At 40.6% G+C, this 23380-nt stretch overlaps 1 protein-coding gene across 1 annotated transcript in view; it reads right to left on the bottom strand.

Moving 5' to 3' along the window:
- The window catches only part of LOC124789137 (AP2-associated protein kinase 1-like), a 134905-nt gene extending 118146 nt beyond the window's left edge, over nucleotides 1–16759 (bottom strand). The window contains exon 1 of the mRNA XM_047256429.1: nucleotides 16704–16759. Within this exon, the coding sequence (XP_047112385.1) occupies nucleotides 16704–16759 (56 nt within the window). The remainder of the gene's footprint in view (nucleotides 1–16703) is intronic.
- Nucleotides 16760–23380: the final 6621 nt, after the last annotated feature.

The raw sequence follows: 23380 nt of genomic DNA, 5'->3' as shown, positions 1-23380 counted from the left end.
ACGTGGGACCACGACCCTGGACTGATCATTATCAGAACGCAACAGCAAAACACCACGTCGTACAAAAAGTCTCGACTTGTGAGCAAAAAATCGGCGAACCAACGGATCCTCGATCCGTGACTTTGACAAGGGCCATTGCGTAGCAACAAAACGCAAAACGGTAGCAAGGACAGGGTCAGCAGCTGTGGCTGTAGCTACACGACGAAAATCAATCGGAAACGATTCGACCACGTCATCGGTTTCCGAATCAATGAACATGCAAGCAAGTTCGGAAGAATCGAATGCTCGATCCTCAGCAACAGGCAAACGGGACAACGCATCGGCGTTTCCGTGCTTAGCAGTGGACCGATACAAGATATCGTAGCGGTACTGCGAGAGGAAAATAGACCAGCGAATGAATTTCTGCGCTGTACGCGGAGGTACAGGCTTGTTCGGATGAAAAAGCGATGTCAAAGGTTTGTGGTCCGTGATGATGGTAAATTGACGACCATACAAGAAATCATGGAACTTAGTAACACCAAAGACGAGAGCCAAAGCTTCTTTCTCTATCTGTGAATAATTTCTTTGCGCAGACGAGAGCAATTTGGACGCAAAGGCAATAGGTCGATCATGCGAGCCATCTTTGTGCGCAAGCACAGCACCGATCCCGAAATGCGATGCATCCTTTACGGCGTAAGCGATGAAGCGGAGCTGAAATGGAAGAGGCATGGGGGATATATTTATGATAATAATTTATTTTACCCAGCGCACTCTGTAGCTGCTTCAAATTCTGCGGCGAAGGCAAGTCTTGTATGGCACGGAGGTGCTCTGGACTAGGATGTATGCCTTGGGCATTGATTACATGTCCCAGATACGGTAAATCACGAGCAAAAAACACACATTTGTCCTTCCGCAAGCGAAGACCATTTTGTCGCAAGACCTGAAATAATGTTCGGAGGTTGGCTAAATGTTCTTCTTCCGTCTTTCCGGAGATCACAATATCGTCCAGATAGTTCGCTGCAGTAGGGACCGACGCACAAACAGTTTGCAGATATTGCTGAAACAATGCAGGGGCGGAGGCACACCCGAATGGCAGTCTTTTGAATCGGTACAAACCAAGATGCGTGTTAACCACCAAAACTCGCTGGGATTCTTCGTCCACCGGTATTTGCAAGTACGCATTCTAGTATGATAAAAAAAATTATTACTATTAAATATAGCTCAATTCTTTCAATTTAAATCTGTATTTCATACTAGAATGCCGTGTTCCCAGTTTGGCACAGCTTTGCCACAGGAGACACGAAAGCGGTCGAAGACGTCCGTCTTCTGGTCGGCTCCTGATCGTTGTCAGAAGGAGACTAGTATTTGATTACGCAAAGACTTCTATTATTTGGAAAAGAACAACCCGGATTTCTTTGCGTAATCAGTATGAATTTTATAATTACCTAAGGGACCTTCAACAATGAATAGTAAAAAAAAATTACATTTGCAAATGAAATCATTAATAAATGGGGCAGCTATGAGTTGTATAGAAGACAAGGAGCGGCCTTCTGTCTACGACCAGGATGCCGCAGTATTCTCTGCTGTAGCAAAGGCTGTTTGACATTTATAAAAAAAATATGGCACGGAGGATAAAAAAGTATAAAGGAAAAGAACAGAATAAGAAGTCTGGTAAACACTAAATATAGTCAGACAATTCTCACTAGCAAATTAGGGCTTATTTATACACAATATAACTTACATAAGTACTTTTCTAACTGTAGGTGCGATCAGATTTCAGCCTGTCCTGTGCTGTCTCCTTGGTTCACGTTTTTTGTCACAAATTACAGTCATTACTTTTCTCCTTTCGTTAAAGACAATTCTTGCACTGTTCAACACCTCCGATAACAATAACTTGCTGATTTACAGTTCCGAAAATGAATTACTTTAATTTTATTAATTAATAATGTTGTCTGCACGCTGGCAAGACCGCTCACTTTTTTAACTTAAAGTCGACCTCCTTTACGTTTTCACATTACAAGCAGAAGTAGATTAAAATCTGAAGATCTACAAAAGGTTTTTTTTTTTTTTTACTGTCATCTTTTATTTAGATCGAAGCGGAACGACAGTTCAGCTTCTGTTAAAATGTTTCTTTGACTGCGCAATCGATGTATTAGCGTCCGCGCTAGATGCGCATCTACAGTTATGTAAATTATACAAAACAAATGTCTTTCAAAGAATATGTCTCATCTTATAAGTTGATCATTTAATATACAGATAGGTGAATGCCTTTCCAAGAGTACTCAAAGCTTTCATAGGACGGAAATACCAATAATATTACATCGCTTTCCGCGTGAGGAGTAATGAGTCTGAAAGATCGTTACGACTCACGCGCAGTCGTAATATTATTGGATTCACGTACTTAGTGAATGAAGTATTTAAGGATCTCTCCTTGTAGGGAGCAAAACAAACATAACATAAGGCACATAGAATTATATACGTTTCATACTAAGTCGTCAAAGCTACTCACAGTTGCTTGATCATTAACAAACTTGGTTGTGGCATGATGCCATCATAAGTGTTCAAGGATTTAACATAGGTTCCTTTTTTTTTGCGTGTTCTCAAGAATTACTCTCATTCAGTCAATTGAAACATTGAAATACTAACATAGATGCAAGTACAAATTAAATACACATACAGATACAAATATACATAAATATTGACAATAAGAAAAAAATTCTATTACAGTATTGGTGCATTTCCGCCAATTGTGAACAGAACATAAAACTTTTATCAGTCTTTCTCGTAGCGACGTCATTCTTCACTTTGTAGTTGGGAGTATTTCCCATGAACTCGGGTCATTTTCACAGGGGAATTCTTTCATCACCTTTCACTTTTCACTGCACTAAAACTGGGGATCACCTTTTCACATTCTGGTGGAAAACAATGGGAATTTCACTATGTGAAGGGGGAAGTGATATTTCTTGACTCGACGATCCATCGGGTCATGTCGCGAAACAGGAAAGTTGATGACTGGTTCAATGACGAATGAGTCAGTTTGGTGGCTGTCTTAATCTCATTCCAATTCATGTTTCAGCACATTAAAATACAGAAAAAACATCTGTATTAGGACTTGCTCATTAACTAGCATCTTAATCTAAGGGAATATAGAGTAAGAATTTAAGACAATAAAAATTACTACATAGACTATGTACATATACATTATATCTTATTCATATTTTGTGTCTAGGTTTTATATTCTTTCGTTAGCAAATATTAGCAAAACAAGTTTCGTCTGGTACAGGTCTTTCTTAAGCAATGTATTTAGCAATATTGCCGTAGCAATTTTCATAGTTAAGGAAAAGTCATCATTAGTGTCCTTTTAATGTAAATATAGTAAAATCGTGCGTAGTTTATCAACGTTTTATTATTTTTATGACCATTTTCATCTCAAATCTGGAGCACGCTCGCGCCCGTTACGGAGAGGAATGCTTATTGTTGAGTACGGGCCGGCGAGCAGTCATTGAATGTTGCCAGAGTGCTTCACAGTCACGTGGTAACGAACTGGCGGTTTAACAGCGTTGGCAGTCCGCGTCCTGCACGAGGCAGATAGTTCAGTGGCTACCAATCGTTTTATAACTTGTGCATTTTGTTGAATCATGGGTACTGGAGCCGCTCGTCAAGGTGACATGGTCAATCTGGACAGTAAATTAACTGCACCAGCGTCGAAGAACAGTCATCGATGAAAATGACTACTGTCACCTATTGCAGTGAGTACAATAGCTTGTCTATCCTTTGACTGATAGTCACTGTATCGTCGTTGCAACCTGAGAATACTTGTAATGCTACTTCACACGCGGAACATCACTCGTGTCCATAGGTTTATTACAGTTTTGATTCAGACAAGAGATAACTAGTTCTCGTGTCCATACCTGTGTCAAATTACGATTTTACACACATGTCCATCATTTTGCCACTGAGTCACACGGAGCAATCCATACGTGTCCATTTAGGTGTCTTTATACTACAGAGTAGTACAGGCAATGCTAAATTACTTATAATGAAAGGATCATCTACAAAAATACATGCTCTTTTTTTTTTTTTTTTTTTTTTTTTTTTTTTTTTTTACTGTCCAAGACCTAACGAAAAACGTGTTTGCTATTCTGAATGGTGCTTCTGAAGCATGTTAGCTTTTATATGTATCTTAAATCTGATTCTTTTCCTTTTCTTATTGTTCTATAACAGCCTTTTTTTGTTTCTTTGTTCATTTATTCGGTTACATCAATAATCAGTAAAATATACCCACTTTGGCGTGCCGAACAGTTCACGTTCAAAACTTCATCTAACAGAAATCGGGAAAATTATTCCTATTTCCTAGGATGCTTTTGCTCACAGCAAATCAGATTTACATCATGTTTCGATAAGTAACTGCAGATACGCATTAGCCAACGAGCCACGATCGTCAATACACACAATATACACACGCCAAGTCTTTTGAACCAATTTCCAAATTTCTTCCCCTACCGGGTAGGGTAGAAAGGTAAAAATGCTAAAGAAGAAAAATACAATAGGATAGTGCAAGGAAATGAAAGATACGAAGATAGATAATAGGTGAAATAATCAGTTGAGCAAATTCATTCTTCGGCTCCACCGTTTTTAGTGTCATCCACGTGGCATAACTTGACTTCAGTATTAAAATGTCGCACAAATCCGCTTCCAAAGTATCTTCAAATATATCTCAAAATCACGGCATGCTGACATAGCAGAATAATATAAGCAGATTATCTCAGTCCTCAACTAGGTGTCTTAATATCGAAGGTTTCTGTATAATACTCGTGACATAGGAATAGTCTAAGTTTCTCCAATACAGGACCTAATTCTTATTATAAATGCAAGTTTCTTACTGGTTGACTCATAGTAATAAATACACTCCTGGAAATGGAAAAAAGAGCACATTGACACCGGTGTGTCAGACCCACCATACTTGCTCCGGACACTGCGAGAGGGCTGTACAAGCAATGATCACACGCACGGCACAGCGGACACAACAGGAACCGCGGTGTTGGCCGTCGAATGGCGCTAGCTGCGCAGCATTTGTGCACCGCCGCCGTCAGTGTCAGCCAGTTTGCCGTGGCATACGGAGCTCCATCGCAGTCTTTAACACTGGTAGCATGCCGCGACAGCGTGGACGTGAACCGTATGTGCAGTTGACGGACTTTGAGCGAGGGCGTATAGTGGGCATGCGGGAGGCCGGGTGGACGTACCGCCGAATTGCTCAACACGTGGGGCGTGAGGTCTCCACAGTACATCGATGTTGTCGCCAGTGGTCGGCGGAAGGTGCACGTGCCCGTCGACCTGGGACCGGACCGCAGCGACGCACGGATGCACGCAAAGACCGTAGGATCCTACGCAGTGCCGTAGGGGACCGCACCGCCACTTCCCAGCAAATTAGGGAAACTGTTGCTCCTGGGGTATCGGCGAAGACCGTTCGCAACCGTCTCCATGAAGCTGGACTACGGTCCCGCACACCGTTAGGCCGTCTTCCGCTCACGCCCCAACATCGTGCAGCCGGCCTCCAGTGGTGTCGCGACAGGCGTGAATGGAGCGACGAATGGAGACGTGTCGTCTTCAGCGATGAGAGTCGCTTCTGCCTTGGTGCCAATGATGGTCGTATGCTTGTTTGGCGCCGTGCAGGTGAGCGCCACAATCAGGACTGCATACGACCGAGGCACACAGGGCCAACACCCGGCATCATGGTGTGGGGAGCGATCTCCTACACTGGCCGTACACCACTGGTGATCGTCGAGGGGACACTGAATAGTGCACGGTATATCCAAACCGTCATCGAACCCATCGTTCGACCATTCCTAGACCGGCAAGGCAACTTGCTGTTCCAACAGGACAATGCCCGTCCGCATGTATCCCGGTCCACCCAACGTGCTCTAGAAGGTGTAAGTCAACTACCCTGGCCAGCAATATCTCCGGATCTGTCCCCCATTGAGCATGTTTGGGACTGGATGAAGCGTCGTCTCACGCGGTCTGCACGTCCAGCACGAACGCTGGTCCAACTGAGGCGCCAGGTGGAAATGGCATGGCAAGCCGTTCCACAGGACTACATCCAGCATCTCTACGATCGTCTCCATGGGAGAATAGCAGCCTGCATTGCTACGAAAGGTGGATATACACTGTACTAGTGCCGACATTGTGCATGCTCTGTTGCCTGTGTCTATGTGCCTGTGGTTCTGTCAGTGTGATCATGTGATGTATCTGACCCCAGGAATGTGTCAATAAAGTTTCCCCTTCCTGGGACAATGAATTCACGGTGTTCTTATTTCAATTTCCAGGAGTGTAAATTAAAGTTGCTTTCCAGTTGCGGGTACCATTATTCATTTCTTTGTACATTAACTATATGTTGCTGCTTATACTCGGTGTAATCTACAGATTACAATGTATCAGTTTTGCATCGTATATGGTTCTAGCGACTTAAAATATCAATCCTTTGAAAGCTTAACTTAGGTTAATACTTCACATATACGTACATTCTGGTCTGAATGAGGGATTTATAGAAAACCTTTACTACTTGGTAAAAAGGAGATTTGCCATAACTTAAAACCAAAGCAGCAGGTGGCACTTTGGCACATCCCTTACTCAATTCAACGCCTGCAGTCTTCTCTTGCTCAAGAAACTTAAAACTACCTTAAAACTAAAGCAAATCTTATTTTCCAAATACGTGGAGTACCTTCTTCAGTCAGTTCATATCTTTCAAGTTCCATCATTACTTTGTGTCCACCTCACTCAAATGATTACGTCACCTGCAGAATACATGCACATGCTGTTGACTCACATATTTTCTAAACAGATCACACTCTTGTTTCAAGTTGCAGCTTAACATAATACATGATATTTTTTTAAATGTTTTTCATGGTACTTCTTTAGGTCTACATGGTGATAAAGTCCTTTTATTCGTCCACTAACTGGATCTGCCAACACGTAACAACCAATATGTGGCTTCCTGACTATAATAAACGGTCCTTCGTATAGATGTTGCCACTTACGATTTTTACGTAAGATGAGAGATGGTTTAAAGTGTGTCCTCAGAAGAACACGCTCGTTCAAACGATACGACAGAACTTTACTGACATGCTTGTCAAATGCCTTTTTTTCTTAAATTGGCATGAGTTGTGAGAGAAACCAGAGCTTGTCTTAACTTATTATCTAGGTTGACTTCTGGACCTTGTATCTTGGGGATAGGATCAGTCCATTCATTGCTTTCCCTTTGCCTGGAGATTAGTTCTGAAGGTGTGAAACCGGTAGCAGTGTGCTTTTAGTTTTCCGCATGATCACTAGGTTGAATTTCGCTCACAATTACTTTTGAAGCACAAGGCGGTACGCTCGGTACGAAGTTTGCTTCCGTATTCCACCTAAGTTGCGAGCTATTTGCCGGAACTTCAGTCGAGATGGTGTGTGTTGGCGGGTTTGCTCAGGCATAATAGATGCGAGAATTTTGAGGTTCATGATTTTGACTTTGATAGTTAGTAAAAGGTGGAGGACTATTCCTAAAGTTTGGAGCATACTGTTGTTTGTATTGCCTGGAAGGATCTGGAGCACTTCTCCCTTGAGAACAGTGCTGGAATCTAGGCTGGTTATCATACTGCTGTTGACTGTTGGTGTTAATCCAACGTCCTTTTCCATTGAAATTATTATTATTTTGGCGATCGTTATTGTAGAGATAGCGATCATTGTAATTAACTGGTGAATTACCGTATTGCTGTTGTGTTGTCTGGTATATGGGGTGGTACCTGTTTTGATCCTGGAATTTATGTTTCTGCTTCCCGTTACGGCGATAGTAGTTGTTATTATCGCACGGAACGTCGTGTCCTTTACTGTTGTTGGGTTGGTATGACATACCTGGGTCTGAGCCTACACCGTGCGGCTGTGTAGTGTGCGGGCCAAGATTACAATTACTCCGCGCACTAGCACGCACGTCTTCTTGAATCATGTCAAGGTTGTCAAGTACTGACAGAAAAGCCTCCGTGTCGTTGTCACTGACATTTACTAACTTCTCCCTGATTGATACCGGTAGCTTTGACTTAAGGATCATAATTACGTCCTTCGTGGAAATGGGCGTGCCCAATATTGTATTTTTCGCAGGTATTTCTCAAAGTACCTACGGAGACCAGCACTTCTCGTGTTAAACGGTTCAGCATTATATACTTCCTTTCTAAGGCGTTGTTGTAAACCTGAACTCCAGAATTTGTTCAGAAATTGCTTTTCGAAGTCAGCGTAATTATTACATCTGTCAATTACTTCTGTTCCCCAGACAGAACCCTCTCCTTGAATGTAACCTACTATAAAGCGCATACGTTGCTTGTCATCCCAGCTCTCAGGAAAAACACCATTAAATGACTTCAGAAAAACCATTGGGTGGATGTTGCGTTTCTCTAGCAGAAAAGGCTGGAACACGCGGTGCTTGAGACCGCTTTCTTCTTTCATTAGCTCGACAAGAGTTACTTGATCATTCTGGTTGCATACTAACGGATTCTTACTGCTGTGTCCATGTACAAGTGGAGAGAATTCTACACGAGACACGGGATTATTATTGTATTCATGTTCTGAAGAAAGCAAGTGTGAATGCTCACTTCTATTGTCATTAGGAAAATCATTGACTTGTTGTTTCAACTGCTCGATTTCCTCAGTGAGGTGTCGTTTCCACTCGGGAAGATCTCGGTGAAAAACTCTACGAATCTCTCCTAATTCAGTGAGAATCGTATCTCCTGATGTACCTGGAGCAGCTAAAACTTCAACTGTGGCTGACTTAACGGCTTCTTTTAAGTCGTGTTGAACCTTGTTTTCTATGTACTGTTCCTTAGCCTCGACCCATTCTACAAATTCTTTTCTTATCGTGGAACGTACGTTTGCTGCAGCATCATTCACCCTCTTTTCAATGTTTATTTCGGATAGCGCCTGTGTCAGGTCATTGACCTGGCCTTGCAGAGTGACGACATTGTCTGCAAGCTTGTTTACTTTAGTTCCGACCTCAGCGGACTTTTTTGAAACTTCTGTTGTAACTGCCTGGCAACTTTCGATTTGTACTTTGATGTCTCTGTGCACGTTACCTACTGTGCTCTCACATGCATCTACCTTCTGCAGAATACCTTCTATCCTTTCATTAACCTTAGTACTTAATGCCGAGATATATTCCACCGTGACTGTCCTTATTCTTGCCTCTAAGTTGGCATTAATATTATCTAACCTATTTTTCATTGTACCAATCATGGTATTTAGGTCAAACCATTTTCGCTCTGTCTCCCGTTCCTTTTCCCTTTCTTTTTGTTCCCTTTCTTTTCTATCTCGTTGTTTTTGTAATTTATAAGCTTCCCTTTCCCGTTTCTCCTGTTCTCTATCACGTTGTTTTTGTAATTTATAAGCTTCCCTTTCCAGTTTCTCCTGTTCCCTATCACGTTGTTCTTGTAATTTATAAGCTTCCCTTTCCAGTTTCTCCTGTTCTCTTTCTTGGAAAAAAATTCTCATTATTTCAACCATCAAATTTTCTCCCGCTTGCTGCGACGATGATTGCTGTGACGATACGTCACGCACACCATCATCGTCTACCGTTCTCTCCATTCGCGAATCGGGTCTGCCTGTTCCCGTTCGCGAACGTAGTGGGTATGACTTGACAACTGTGTCATCACCGTCATCCAGACTGTTTGTCGGCTTTCCTTTGTCATCTGCCATGTTTATTTTCAAGTTTGTGACGTAACTGCTCAAAGAAATATTTCGCGGCACGCCGATCGTCAACTCTCAGATGCGCACGCTGCGACGCTTCCTGATAGTCAAACGTCACACCGCGGTAGGTGACAATTGCAGAGCTATACCGGGTAGAAGACAAGATGGCACCAAACTTTGAATATAAGTGACAAACACCTACTACACACTGAATCCTGCTATTATGGCATCCATCTTGTGTTCTTAACCGTAGCAACAATGAAGATGCAGATAATACTAACAAATAAACTTCGCATGAAGAGATGATCAGAAATGAATTCTAACTACGTAAATAAGCAATTCTGCAAGGAAATAACAGCGATAGCGTACAATGAAGCAGTAAGGAAAGAAATTCAGGAAATCAGTTTTTTTTTTATACAAGACGCGAGATTTTATGCGTAATGAAAACCGTACTTACATCAGTCGTTTTGCGCACTGCTGTTATTTTTGGAATTTTTTTTTTAATACCTCCTCGGTTTCGTTCAGTACTTCCTTTACGGCTTCCCGATGTCCACCGGATGATGTCATGAAACAATAACAGAACAGATTAAAAAATTTTTATCAGGTCCCTGTTCGGGCGCCACATCTAGTATGATAAAAAAAAATTATTATTAAATATAGCTCAATTCTTTCAATTTAAATCTGTATTTCATACTAGAATGCCGTGTTCCCAGTTTGGCACAGCTTTACCATAGGAGACACGAAAGCGGTCGAAGACGTCCGTCTTCTGGTCGGCTTCTGATCGTTGTCAGAAGGAGACTAGTTTTTGATTACGCAAAGACTTCTATTATTTGGAAAAGAACAACCCGGATTTCTTTACGTAATCAGTATGAATTTTATAATTACCTAAGGGACCTTTAACAATGAATAGTAAAAAAAAATTGCATTTGCAAATGAAATCATTAATAAATGGGGCAGCTATGAGTTGTATAGAAGACAAGGAGCGGCCTTCTGTCTACGACCAGGATGCCGCAGTATTCTCTGCTGTAGTAAAGGCTGTTTGACATTTATAAAAAAAAAAAATATGGCATGGAGGATAAAAAAGTATAAAGGAAAAGAACAGAATAAGAAGTCTGGTAAACACTAAATATAGTCAAACAATTCTCACTAGCAAATTAGGGCTTATTTATACACAATATAACTTACATAAGTACTTTTCTAACTGTAGGTGCGATCAGATTTCAGCCTGTCCTGTGCTGTCTCCTTGGTTCACGTTTTTGTCACAAATTACAGTCATTACTTTTCTCCTTTCGTTAAAGACAATTCTTGCACTGTTCAACACCTCCGATAACAATAACTTGCTGATTTACAGTTCCGAAAATGAATTACTTTAATTTTATTAATTAATAATGTTGTCTGCACGCTGGCAAGACCGCTCACTTTTTTAACTTAAAGTCGACCTCCTTTACGTTTTCACATTACAAGCAGAAGTAGATTAAAATCTGAAGATCTACAAAAGGTTTTTTTTTTTTTTACTGTCATCTTTTATTTAGATCGAAGCGGAACGACAGTTCAGCTTCTGTTAAAATGTTTCTTTGACTGCGCAATCGATGTATTAGCGTCCGCGCTAGATGCGCATCTACAGTTATGTAAATTATACAAAACAAATGTCTTTCAAAGAATATGTCTCATCTTATAAGTTGATCATTTAATATACAGATAGGTGAATGCCTTTCCAAGAGTACTCAAAGCTTTCATAGGACGGAAATACCAATAATATTACAGCATCTGCTAGGTCCAATTTCGAAAAATATTTACCCGGGCACAGTTTGTCAAAAAGATTTTCCGGGCGGGGTAAAGGATAAGTTGCAATCACTAATTGTGGATTCACTGTTGCCTTGAAGTCGACACAAAGTCTAAATTTTCCAGAAGGTTTTGGCAAAATTACTAAGAGTGATGCCCAGAGAGAAGCCTACACACGTTCAATCACACCCTGTGATTCCAAATCATTTAATGTTCTTGCGACCTCATCACGCAATGCGTGGGGAACATTGCGCGCTCTGAAAAATTTTGGCTGCGCGTTTACTTTCAGGTCCAAATGTGCTTCATAGTTCGTAGCGCAACCAAGGCCCGGTGCAAAAATGTCTGCAAATTCTTCACATAGACGAGAAACACTGTCTGAAGGCACAGATTGGTCCACTGAGAGGACCTGATTTACTATAGACAAGTTAAACAACTGAAATAAATCTAAACCAAACAAGTTCACTGCAGAAGAAGACCGAAGTACGTAAAATGACACAAGTTTTGTTTGTCCCTTGTATGTCGCAAGAAGGCTGCACTGTCCTAACACAGGGATATTCTGACCTGAATAACTATTTAACGTAACATTTGCGGCACGCAACGGAGGTGTGCCCAGTTGTTTGTACGTGTCTTTATTGATCAATGAAACTGCAGCTCCGGTATCGAGCTGGAATGGGACCACGTTGCCATTAATGTCCAAGTCTACAAAAAGTAGCACACCGCGGGCGTGATTTCACTGCATTTGCTTGCTGCTGCGGGACACGTGGTTGAGATCATGGCGGCAGCTGCGTGGATGGGCGCGAGGGCTGTTTACAGTTCCGTGCAGCTCGCCCAGCGGGCCGGTTAATGTGACACACTGCTGGTGAAGGTTCAAACCATTCCTGAGCAAAGTCAAGTGTGTCTTGCTTATCCAATATGTCCATCACTTGTTGAAGGGAGGGATTGACTAGTTTCAAAATTTGCTCCCGTGTACGAACATCAGAAACGTTCTGTGCAATTGCATCACGTACCATAGTATCTGAATAAGGGAGTCCACATTTACACTCAAAAGCACAATCCCTTTAAAGGCCTTGCAAATTTGCAACCCACTCCCTATTAGTCTGACCGGCCGTACGTTTGGTACGAAAGAACGTGTACCTTTTTGCAACTACATTGACAGATTCTTTGAAATATGCATCTAATGCAGACAAAATTTCGTCGTAGGACAGAGTTGCCACGTCGCGTCGGGGAAACAATTTCACTATGATGCGGTAGGTGGACACACCTACACATGCCAACAAAAAGGGCTGCCGCTCGTTACCTTGAATTCTGTAGGCGGCGAGATGGAATCCAAATTGGCGTGACCACTCCGTCCAGCTTTCCAGTGCCGCATCGAACGGACGAAAAGGTGGTGCAACTGCATGTTGTGGCTGCAGTAGCGGTGGAGCGGCGGCTACCGCATCGTTTTGCATTGCACGTTGACCCTGGACGAGCTGTCCAAGGGCATCCAATAACGCCTGCGTCTGCTGATTCTGCAAGCGATAAAATTCGGACAGTACATCTGGAGATTGTGGCGAAGCCATGACACAAGTAAATTAGAGCAATACGACCGTTAAATCTTCGTCGCCAAATATGTTGTGACTTAGCAAGACAGCCAATTCACAACGAGAGGAAGCCGAAAGGCACGCATTAAGCTCACGCAGATTGGCGTGAGGTCTGGAACAGTTAAAAGGAAATGAGAACTTAGAAAATGGATGCAGTTGCTGTAATACTTAACTTTAATCCACATTTGTAGAACATCGCTCTTGATGATACATGCTTCATAATATTAATTATCAAAGCTATGGCGCCTTGCTAGGTCGTAGCCAATGATTTAGCTGAAGGCTATGCTAACTATCGTCCCGGCAAATGAGAGCGTATTTGTCAGTGTGGCTTCGCTAGCAAAGTCTGCTGTACAACTGGGGCGAGTGCTAGTACGTCTCTCTAGACCTGCCGTGTGGTGGCGCTCGGTCTGCTATCACTGACAGTGGCGACACGCGGGTCCGGCGTATACTAATGGACCGCGGCCGATTTAAAGGCTACCACCTAGCAAGTGTGGTGTCTGGCGGTGACACCACAGTTGTCGCACTGGATAAATAGGTCTAATAATAAAATGTAATATTTATGCAAATAGTTTTCCAACTATTAGCAACCTAAGCTTCGATCCATTAGAACGTGATGTGATCATATTACTAGTTCGCATTATGATTGACGTTATTGCTACCTGGATTATGTATTCACCTTCATATAGCTACAGCATGTCAGAACCATTATATTATACATTCGAAACCTTGTAAATAAAACTCGAGGCCCTTATGGTAGAATACTACACTAACATGTAGTTACAGTGGCATCGTAGTCCATGGTAAGGAGACATACCTACTTTTTCTGTAATACACTGGCATCTCATTAGGATTTTCGGACTTAACAAATTTTAGGCACATTAATTCCATTACACATAAGAATTGGTACTCCACTCTAGGCATATGGTTAATACAACTCACAGAAAATATTGATAGTTTCCATGATGCTACTAAATGATGTAAAGGCCACTATAGCAATCCGATTTATTGCAAGATGCATTTATATGATTCTAATCAGTGAATGAACAACAAGAATATTTACAAATAGACACACGGGTGTAAAGTCATGAACAGATGCATGGATTTGACACAGAAACAGAATGATACAAAACCGGAGTCCACGAAAACCGCCAATGATCGTTGGGTAAGATGATAGCCTAAAGAAAAGATACAGGTAAGTACGAACAAGCACCAGTTCTCTCGCCTAAGCGCATATTGAGGACAGCCAACTGGCTATGAATTAGTTCAGAACAATGAAACAAATAACTTCGCAGTGCCAATGCATGCAAATCTGGCTCATGCTTACCACTCCGCTGATACTCAGGTGCAGGCTCAGTTCTCTAGAGAGGAGCAGAAGACGGAAATTCTTTGCCACTGTATGTATGTTTCCTTGTTTCCTCCAATCAAAGTGACTGCAAGTAGGCACTCATTATTTCTCATCCCCACTACCAAAATGATTACTATCAAGCAGTCGTGGGCTTCTTTACAACATTTTAACATCTACACCTGTGACTTCCTTTGGCCCCCAACAAACATCTCCCACACCCAGTGAGTAGCGTTTTCTACTGCCACCGCAGATATTTTTTCTGAAAGCTGATTCTTTAAGCTCTTCGAATTCTGCGATCTTACAGTATGCTGTGCACTCTAAGACATCTTGCCGTGCCCTCGGCAGTCGCCTGGTGTTCTCGCATCTGTCAGTAAAACAGCGCTCTGTCCACACCTGCCTGACTTGTAGCTTTCAGCTGGAATATTTTTATTGTTTGCCTGCCGTGCTCCTCTTCATCACTCTTGTCCATTCTCATAGCTAGTTGGCCATCTCAGGTTGCAAAACAACACAAAAAGGACCCATCACTTTACAGAACTAAAAGAAATATTACTACTTACGTCTGCATTTGTTGACATTAGATTAAATTTTGTACATGCTTTCATGCAGCGTTAAAAGTTTAAATGGATTGGGTATCTTCATCTGAATAATGATTTATTGTGGTATCGTTGAACAATCGATACCACACAGCGACCAACATCGTTGAAGACTCCAAAGTTTGCAGCACAAGTGCAGCAGCCGCCCACCAGGGGTCGCTACTGCAACGAGCGTCGTCCAAACACGAGTAGCAGGGCCACTGAGCAACAGTGCCACCAGGGCGCGAGACTCGATTGTGTATAGAGGCGCCATCTGCAGTGGCTGGGCCAGTTACTTGCCGGTTACTCTTCAGGGCCAAACCGGTTTACGACGACACCGGCGCAGAACCAATTAGCGGTACAGCGACGTACATAGCTATTCAGGGTTTACCTCGCCTCAGAGACGCCAACTCACAGCTAGGACAGTTAGCTTTTTGGAACCTTGACTTCAGTCAGGCGCAACAGAACTATAGTATTGAGGACTTACAAGTGAGCGTGCCAACGTCATCACTAAACAAAGGACTTTGTACCACACCATATGCAGATCTTCCATGTGTAAGTTAAGTATTTTCAATATCACTATTTTACAGTGACGTTTGTTTATTAATTCCATGTTTGATTTATGCTTCATTTCCTGGACAGAACTGTGTTTTGTATTCGTGTCAGATATAGTTTGTGTGCTGACGGTAAGCGCCAACCACTAACAAGGTTATGGAGCAGTTTTTGAAAAGCTGTTCCGTAACACATGTAGCTCTAGCGTGTGGCTCAGTGATGATGGCATCATCTTAGATAAAATATTCATGGTGTGAAATAGTCCCTTACACATATCTCCAGCTGGGGACTAGTCAGGAAGATGTCGTCATCAGAAAAACAAAACTTCTATTGGTCAGAGTGTGGAATGTTAACCCTTTAATTGGGTACAGAGGTTACAGTATTTGAAAAGGAAAATGGACTGGGAGTTAACGAACTGCAATGGCAGGAAAAACAGAACTCCTTGTCAAGCAAATATACAGTTATAAACACAGAATCAAACAGGACTAATGCAAGAGTAGGTCCAAAATTGGATAAGAACACAGTAACGCGGATAAGTTATCGTAGGATTCAAGACGTGACGCCCCCCGTAGTAGTGCATGAATCAGCTGATGGTAAATCAGGATGGAGCGTCTTCTCTCCACTTGAATGTGGTCTGCACGTATTTCGATATCTATAAACGTATGGTGACTCACCAGTAGAATATCTCTAGTTGTAATAGTTCTCTATTTATGTCAATTACAAAGATGGTGCCACAATCAGAGAGAAGGTTATTGGCCTTAGGGATATAGGAGGCCATGGGCGCGCAGTGTGACTACATTAGTGTTTCACCTGCCCGACAGGCAACGACTGCAGTATGCCATAGCTGCTAACACCCGCATGGCCAAAGAAGCCTCAAACAAGTGCCCTAATGACCATGGTAGTTCCTCGTGATTCAGCTGCTCCATGACAACAGAGACAGAGTTTAAGATGTGTTACCTGGCATGGCCAAAAATGATGATGTGGGCCTGTCCCAGTCGATGATCAGTGACAATGTAGAGCTACGTAGGTAGGAAGACTACGACACTATAGCCAGCCAGCTGAGTCTCGAACTCGTGGTCGGCCAGGGAGGTGGCTTAGTAAAAACAGGTTGTCACCCTGCAGCTGCCTGCCTCTGTGGTGCAGAGGCGCCAAGTTCGCCGCATGCAGGCATGCAGCTATGTAACTCACTTGAGAGTCAGTGGATACTGGCACCAGAGTTCGTGGATGGCAGATGGCGGCGTCATCGTGAGCTGCCGCTGGTTTCCATCTCGTAGTCATCATATGGCGTAGACTGTCCCACACAGCGTACTATACACACGTAGATACTGCTAGATGGAACGAACATTGGTGAATGAGGGACTGATTTGGGGTTATATATGTGCGCCATTTAGCTACGGCTTCTCCAACAGCAGCACTCCCCCCCCACCCCCCCCCCCCCCCTGGTGCTTATAGCAGCACCGATGACTTCATTTGGCAAAGATTCCTTGTGTACTGAGCTCGTCCAGCCGTCCCGCAGAAGCTGCAAGATTCACAACTTTGGCTTTCAGAGATAGCGTCTTCCGCTTCATCAGAGTCCTAAATCAGTGCTCTTGCACTCTGAATACTCCTAATTGCTCAACAGCCACTGGACTTCAGGTTGATGACTCTTGTAACAATTATCGAACGTTACTTGATTTAACTTAACTTGGCCTGATGTTCACTGATGATTGATGAGAACATCACAAAATTATTTATTGACATTAGTTGACAACTCCTGAGGTAAACAAAAACAAGGACTGACTGACCTCTTTGACTGACTTCACTGACTGACCTCCGTGCAGCCTCACTGCATCACTTTAAATACAATTTTTAACAGTTGCTACATTGTTAATTTATTACAAAACGTAACTTACAATTAAAAACAATTTCATCTAAACTAACGGATATTATATTTGTACAGATTATAACGTATAATGTAGAATAACATTTTTTATTATCATCTTTGGTCTTTTGTGTGGAAATTAATTTACAGTCGGATTTCAATAATTATTTTGATTTTACTTTACTTTTGAATTAGTGATTCTACGAAATTCGTTGCTAACATTAGTTCGAAGTTTACACATCGTGTTTCGCCACATTACATAAATTAAATTCACAATTGTTGTCTTATATGGCACAGTTTTGTAAATGGAGTAGTGTAACTAAAAAGGGGTAATTGTCTGCGTAATTAACAAGAACCAATAACTACAATGAATTACGTAAAAACGAATAACAAATGAATTTGCATCACTGGATACTAATTGTTATTTTCATTTGAGTCTGAATGATGAGTTTTTGTTAACTAATGTGGCAATTGCAATTGGAATTAGAGGCGTTAGTTATTTATGCCAATATTTCCACAGCCTCTTAATATTTGTTGCTAATAATTTATTACTTCAATTTCTCGAGTTGATGTATAATTTTGCATATGTACATAATTTAGTTCATGACAACAATCCATTGACAATCATGATAATGTACGTCCTTCCAGAATATTCTATATGTGTTCACAAACAATAATAGGTTTTTTGGCAAATTGAACTGAACTGAATGGTACCTATAAAGATACACATAAAAGGCCTTTCTGAGCATTGAATGGTACGATAAATGCACAGATGCATATAAAAAACTGTTTTATCGGACACTTCATAACAATCTTGGAAGAGGCGAAAGCGTTATACACCCCCCCCCCCCCACTACTCTTACAAGTATTACTTCTATGAATGGCTGCTGAATACATATACATGATCTGGTACTATAAAATCACATATTTTCAATTCATTTGCATTTTCATATTGTTAATGTTAATAGAAATAATCGATTTTTTCTTTCTTAGCTGTAATTCCAGTCACTGGTTCACATCACACATCTTAGGGAATTGGCGGCTCACTATCATCAGTCCTTTTGCGCTGTCCATCTCGTGTCTGAAACCCAACTTTTTGGGCAGTCTGTATGCTGCAATAGCACATTCCACTATATGCTTACTGTTTTTAGTGTTCTACTTCCAGGTCAGGTAAGGATCTTGGATACAGTTCTCTGGGTAGGAACAGTGATAAAGTCATTACTTAAGGTACTCGTGTAGGTTACAGTTAAGGTCACGTGAAGTATAAATGTATCAAAGTTATTCACATATTATCCTATCCTATTAGCATATTTATAAATAAAATCACACGAAGATATGCATACCTAAACTGTAAAGATTTAGCTATTTAGAGATTAAAGTCAATGAACAAAAATAAATCATGTAAGTACCCCTACTTTTTAATTAGTATTTCAGTATATTCCACTATACAGTATATTTGACCCCCCCCCCCCCCAGATCTCATTTAACTCTTTATCATGTCAAACGTAAACTCAAAGACTGTTCCACATTACACAATCTTTTAATGACATACTTTTCACAAAATGTCTTTTTTTCACAGTGTAACTGATCCATTTAGTAACACACATACATCTTTAAAAATGTCCATTTGTACCTCTCATTAGCAAATTCATCATGACCGTGCCTGTAATTCACAAAGAACCATGTTTGAACTACTTGGTGCTAGGACTTCCCACAAATCAAATACATGCTTTACAGAGTATAACTACAACAATCTCCATTATCTTATACACTCCCAGATTCTCTTGTGTCAGAAAATGATAACACTAAATTATCTATAACTATTATACACTGTACAGTACACACTCATATGGATTTGGGAAATTGTCTTTCACTCCCAGCACTATACATTGTCCCACCAGTTACCTCCTGAACATCATCACAGGTTCATATAGCTGACAACATGGATAGAAAAAGTAACCATTATTTATTAATACAGATCGTCCACAGGGTGTGATGGCCAGGAAGTGGTTTCTTAGCAACACTTGTGATACTTATTAAATACATAGTACACACTTTAACCTATTATCATTTTTATCTCTACAAAGCTGCCATAACTTTCTCACTATGTTTTACACAACTCATTACTCATTACCAAATTTTAAAACGTCCTTTTCACTTATGTTTCTGTTATAGTAGTAACTACTGTCTGAAATGCTTAAAGAATCATTATTTACACATCTTAAGAGTTGCAAAGTAATTATAAATTATTGATCAATCACTACTGTAAGAAAGTCAAAATTTAGTACACAGTTTACATTTTCTAATTATTTCTCAAATAATGTCAATCAATATTCATTTTACATACAGAAAACTTATACTACAAATAATGGATAGTATTTACAGTAAGAGATAGCCTCATTACAGGTTTATAGATGAGTATAAGTTGTAGAATCCGAAAACGAAAGGAAGAAAATAGAATACTACATACCTAGGAGACCTAGTGCTCGCCACACACTTCACACAAAGATGGGGTATCCTCCTAAGGCTTTCGCACTATTTTATTTTTTCTTGGTGTTTGACACTTGCCTACAGTGTTTCAGTTCAGTTATATCACATAAACCAAACAACCTTCCAGATTTTGGATACATTAACCTGTTTGCTTTGGGTGTGGCATAGACTGAATTTTGAATGGACCAATATAGATGTCAAAGACTTTCTTTAATTCATTGCTTATAGCCTTGGAGTTTTCATGTGTCTTTACCAGTACCAAAGCATCGATTTCAAAATTTGTAGGTTTCAACTTCTTATCATATTTGTTTTTCCTCAATTTCCCTTGTTGTTCAATTACTTTCTTGACTATTTCTTCTCTTTCCTGTGGAATTATAGTCTTACATGCTGGGAATTCATTTAATTCATTTCCGATTTGGTGTTTTCTTGTGATACATTATTTCATATGGCCAAAACCCAGTAGACAAATGCTGTAAGCTGTTCAGTATATCTTCAAAGCTGTCTTCGAACTCTATCCAACTTGCATGCTTTTTGTTGCAATAAGTTCTAATTGCTTCATGGGTGGTAAGCAGATGTAAGAATACAGTTTATGTTCCCATCATCAACAAATGCATTCCAAAGCTTGGAAGTATATTGTGCTCCAATGTCAGAAAGTATGCTCTTCAGTTTTCCAACCTTTGTGAAGTAGTCTCTTCTAATTTTCAAAATGATTTTCTTATTTGTTGCTTTGTTAACCGGATATAGTTCAATGAATTCTGAAAAAGATCCACCATGACAAGTATATAACAAAATCCCTCTTTAGTCTTAGGCATTGATCCATAAAATCAACTACTACAAGTTGTAGTTGTTCATTTAGCAAGATGTTTTGCATATATGCTTTGCAGGTTTGATTACTAACTTTTACCCCCTGGCACCTGTCACATGTAGATAATTTCTTCCTCACTCTCCTGGCAATGTTGTAAAAGTATATATTTTCTTGGATGTTTTGGATACATTACCGTGTCTCATAATGTCCGAAACTCTCATGTACATACTTTATCAGTACTTCAATATAATGCTCTGGCCAACACAATCTCCAAGTATCACTGTCTGCACTGTATTTTCTGAAAAGTATACCCTGTGCACTTTATAATACTGCTCTAATTTCTCGTATCCTCTCTTACCCAGGTAACTTTTAACTAACTTCCAGTTGGAATCATTGTTCTGGTTTCTTCGGATGTCGTTACAAATTTTCCTATTTTATTCTCATCTTTCACCCCTTTCAGATACATAATCCGAAATTCCCTTTCACACTCATCACTGTTATTTTCATCTTCTCCTCCCATTGTCAATCTTGATAGAGCATCAGCAATTAGATTTTCTTCACCGTTTATATACTTTACTGTATAGTTGAACTACTGGAGGAATACTGCCCACCTAGTTATCCTGCTGTGATGCAAAGTACGCTCTTGTATAGAGATTAAAGCCTTATGGTCTGTGTATACCACTACTTGATGTCCTAATAAGTAACTGTTGAATTTGGTGAAAGCCCAGTAGACAGCTAACAATTCTTTTTCGGTGAGCAGTATATATCTTCTCATGTTTTTGCAAAGTTCTAATGGCAAAAGCTATTGATCTATGCTCTATCACACCATCTACAACCTTTTCTTGGAACAAATGAGCTCCCAGTTTGTAGTCACTGCTGTCGGTGACAATGCATAATGGCTCTGTAAGGTCAGGTCTGTATAACAATTTACTATTTATACTAAAACGTAGACTTTCACGGCCGGAAATATCATGTACATTATAATTATCCTGGCTGTTATGCCGTGGTCGGTTGATGAATTCTGTGTCGATTCCCAACGTTTCGTCTCCGACTGCGGGAGACATCTTCAAGGGGGTCCGTAGCTCTATGGAAGGTCCAACACACCCACTGAGCTACGGACGCCCTTGAAGATGACTCCCGCAGTCGGAGACGAAACGTTGGGAATCGACACAGAATTCATCAACTGACCACGGCATAACAGCCTGGATAATTATAATGGACATGACAATTTACTATTGCACATCTGTTTCTTGATGTTGTCGAATTCCTCCAGACAATCCTTGTCCCCTACTCAATAGCTGTTCTTCTTCAACTTCTTCTTCATCAAGTTGTTCTAACATGGTGCATTTAAAGATCAAGTGCTGACAAACTTACGGTAGTAGCCATAAATTCCATAGAGCAATTTAAGTTTCTCAGTAGGGAAGGGAAGGGTAAACTGGCAGGGTTGTTAGCGAAATCCAGAAGGGGGAGGGACACTAGTACTCATGGATGTACCTCTTTTTTTAGACTAATATCAGTGTCCAATGAGAAGTTCAGGCAGGCAGGTGCTAAAGAGGTTCAAAACTCACAAAATTCTCACAACAGGAAAGTAAATCATAATGTTACCATATTTAACCAAAATATTGGTGGATTAAAGAAAAAAGTAGATTCTCACTAAAGTAAAGTAAAAAATAATGTTACCATTTTTCACCAAAATATTCCAGGATTGAAGAATAAAGTAGATGAGCTCCTGGTTTGTTTAGATGACATTGAATCTGATAATGTAATAGATATACTATGAGTGTCTGAGCATCACATTGTGTCCGATATGGAAAAGGTAAATATCAGTGGTTATAAACTAGCTGCACATATGAGTAGAGAGAATAAGGTGGGAGGAGGAGTTGCCATATATGTCAAAAGTTATCACTGTGTAGAAAGCTTAGATACAAAAAAGTTTTGTCTAGAGCAACATATAGAAGCATGTGCCTGTCAAACTGAAGGAGGGCTCTTTTATAATTGTAACAGTATATAGGTCCCCATCAGGAAACTTTCATTTATTCCTGGAAAACTTGGATGCCTTGTTGTGCTATCTGTCAGATAGGGGAAAGCAAATTATTATTTGTGGGGATTCAGTGTTGATTCACTGAAAGAGTGTAATAGGAAGAATGACCTGGAAGTCTTGCTCGGTTCTTTCAATTTCACATCTGTCATTAATTTTCCTACTCGGGTAGTAAAGGACAGCTGCACATTGATAAATAACACTTTTATAGACTAAGATAGGTTTAAAAACATAAATTCTTGTCCTGTTGAGAATGGGCTTTCTGATCATGATGCTCAGCTAGTTACAGTATATGATATAGTTCCATTCAGTAATTCAAAACTACCCTCCAAAGTTGTGCATTCAGTTAATGACTCAACAATTAGAAATTTCAGAGAAAATCTTCAGCAGTTAGACTGGGATGAGGTGTACAAGGAACCCAATGCTAATTTAAAATACACCTTATTTCATGATACACTTGTAAGAGAATTTGAAAACTGTTTCTCCAAGAAAGTAGTTAAATCTAATTATAAGAAACCATGCAAAAAACCTTGGCTTACTAAAGGAATAAAAATATCTTGTAACCACAAAAGGGAACTGTATCCAACAACAAGGAAGAGTAATGACCCAGAAACAGCCAAATATTATAAAAACTACTGTGCTACATTAAGAAAGGTTATTAAAAAGTCCAG

This window comes from Schistocerca piceifrons, chromosome 3 (genome assembly GCF_021461385.2).
Source record: "Schistocerca piceifrons isolate TAMUIC-IGC-003096 chromosome 3, iqSchPice1.1, whole genome shotgun sequence".
In the NCBI taxonomy this organism is placed as follows: Eukaryota; Metazoa; Arthropoda; class Insecta; order Orthoptera; family Acrididae; genus Schistocerca; species Schistocerca piceifrons.
This window is presented reverse-complemented; position numbering and strand designations above follow the sequence as displayed.